A 2,339-nucleotide genomic window follows, 5' to 3' on the forward strand; every position below is an offset into this window, starting at 1 on the left:
TATAGAAGGGTATACTATATCCAAAATGACCAAATATATCAAAAAAAACTTGAGAGATAAACAAAAGTTTTTTTTCTTTTTTGCCAGCAACAAAAGTTGAGAATGTCTTTTCTCCAATAATCCCTTCTAGTTATAACTTATAACCGAAACCCAAACTTTCTGCCTTTATAATTAATCCCCTAACGGGAGGTTAGTTCGTTACATTTGTTATAATATGTAAATTAGATCATTATGGTTACAATATTCCGTTTCTGAAACCTATTTTACATAGTATAAATTGATCTCTGTTCGTTACTTCTATTTCTTTTCCTTGGGAGACAGACATATACAATAATGGATCAAGGAGTGAAACCAGGCTATGAACCAGATCGGATTCCACAATCGGTTTTCGCAACCACAATGACTGCTAAACAAGATTGGAGTACTCAATCTAACGATTTGTTTAGTATTCACATCGGAGATCAAAGTTTCACCAAAATGTATAAATCTGGAGAACTCTCCAATTTTGACTATACTGCTACGTATATTAACAATAACAACAACACTGATAACAAAACTAATTTGACGGACGCTGGAACCAAAGAGGTCAACATCCTCGAAGCGGAAACCGGACCAGAAACCCCTAATCGAGATTGCCTAACCAATGTTTCTAAACCGGAACAACCTCGACAACGTCAGTTAAGTCCGACCAAGTCTTATCGCTCCGACACAAGTAATAACAGCGCAGCTTCTTTTGCATTTCCCATGTAAGTAGTTATGAATTTAAGCTAGTATTATATTTGTTTTGTTTCCAAATTCATTATGTTTCTGTAGATTACCAGAGTCCCAACAAGATCCAAAGACGGCACTTGAGGTGAAGGATGAAAGTGGTGAAACGGATATATCAAGACCAGACCCGAAGCCCAGCTCTAACTCTGATGATCCCAAACCAGGGGACGGTGGCGGCTGGCTTTCTTGTTTTTCATGTTTCTCAGTGAAAAGTTGAGATTAGTTCTCTTTGTCAAGCCTATTTATTTAGGTCGTAGTTGTCCAAGTTGTCGAAGAGACACGAGACACTAGACAAGATAAATTACTAATTTGATCTTATGTCACACAATTTAGACATATACTATGTAATCGTAATGTGTGGACTCTGGATGGAAGCAAAAAAAACTGTTGTTTGTTTTCTTATAAACAGTTTTATCAGGGCTTATTTACGGACTAGTCATATTTCAACAATAATTTAGGTAAATGTTATTGATTTTGATATAATGTAGTTTTTAACATTTATGCCACAAAGTATTTGATTTTATCCTTTATTTTTACAGGTATCAGGTAAATGTGATCAATAAAATATAAGATCAAGAAAAATTGAAAACTATTCCAAATGAAAGAAGGAGAAACCATTTACGTATAATTTTATTAACACATACATATGCACCAATTGTTCTATTCCATATCACAAAAGTGGTATAAAATTATAATTCCACCTACAATCCCTAAATATTAAACAATATCCTAACCTCAATCCGTAGATACTAAACCTTATCATAATCAGTAAATCTTAAACCCAAATTTAAACTATAAACCCAAAACCAAAATATAATGAAACAAATAAATAGCATATTATATAGAGAGATTTACCATTTGGGTCATTTTTGAGTTTATTCACCACAATCAGTCATTTTAGTATACTGAGACACTTTTTTAGTGGTGAAATACAACTCTGCCCTCTAATATTATGGAACATAAATTATTTTTTTTTGAACTTTTACACTGCTTTTCAGCCATATACTCTCTTATCTCTTTGCACAGTAACCAACGTATAACTTTGCTGAGAAAAGTTAAAAAGCTTTGTGCCGGAGGTAAAGTGATTCGATGACGGAGACGGTGGGCTAATATGACATCACCCCGGAAGAGTTGACGGTGACCACCTTCTTTTTCTTCAGTGCCGAGTTGGAATCCCGAAAATTATTAGAAAATGGAGTTTTGGTTATAAATTATGATTGTTAAAAATCAGAAATTATTAGAAAAATTTTGTTTTGTTTGTCTTTTGATTATAAACGGTTAATCTATATAAAACTTGTAAGTTTTAGAGGTGAAAATCAATGGACTCCGATATGAGTTGCAAAAAAAGTGGAAAGCCTGAAGAAGACGAGTTTATTACAAAACTGCCACTCCGTAAAAAAATATTGTATGTACATTATCTCAAATGTACATGTGTACACATCCGTTTAGTGTACATATGTACATTAATTTTATACATGTGCATTTTATCTATGTAGTGTACATTTGTACACATGCATTTTATCTATGTAGTCTACATGTGTTCGTGTATATATATGAAGAAGAGAAAGTCT

The 2,339-nt window shown here is 33.2% G+C and overlaps 1 protein-coding gene across 1 annotated transcript; it reads left to right on the top strand.

The window, feature by feature from the left end:
- Nucleotides 1-307: 307 nt before the first annotated feature.
- Nucleotides 308-1,183, top strand: LOC130507287 (uncharacterized). The gene is made up of 2 exons (XM_057001996.1): nt 308-746; nt 814-1,183. Exons 1-2 carry the CDS (start codon nt 334-336, stop codon nt 983-985), a joined length of 585 nt encoding a protein of 194 aa, XP_056857976.1. The 5' UTR covers nt 308-333; the 3' UTR covers nt 986-1,183.
- Nucleotides 1,184-2,339: the final 1,156 nt, after the last annotated feature.

Source organism: Raphanus sativus, unplaced genomic scaffold, assembly GCF_000801105.2.
Source record: "Raphanus sativus cultivar WK10039 unplaced genomic scaffold, ASM80110v3 Scaffold4273, whole genome shotgun sequence".
NCBI lineage: Eukaryota > Viridiplantae > Streptophyta > Magnoliopsida > Brassicales > Brassicaceae > Raphanus > Raphanus sativus.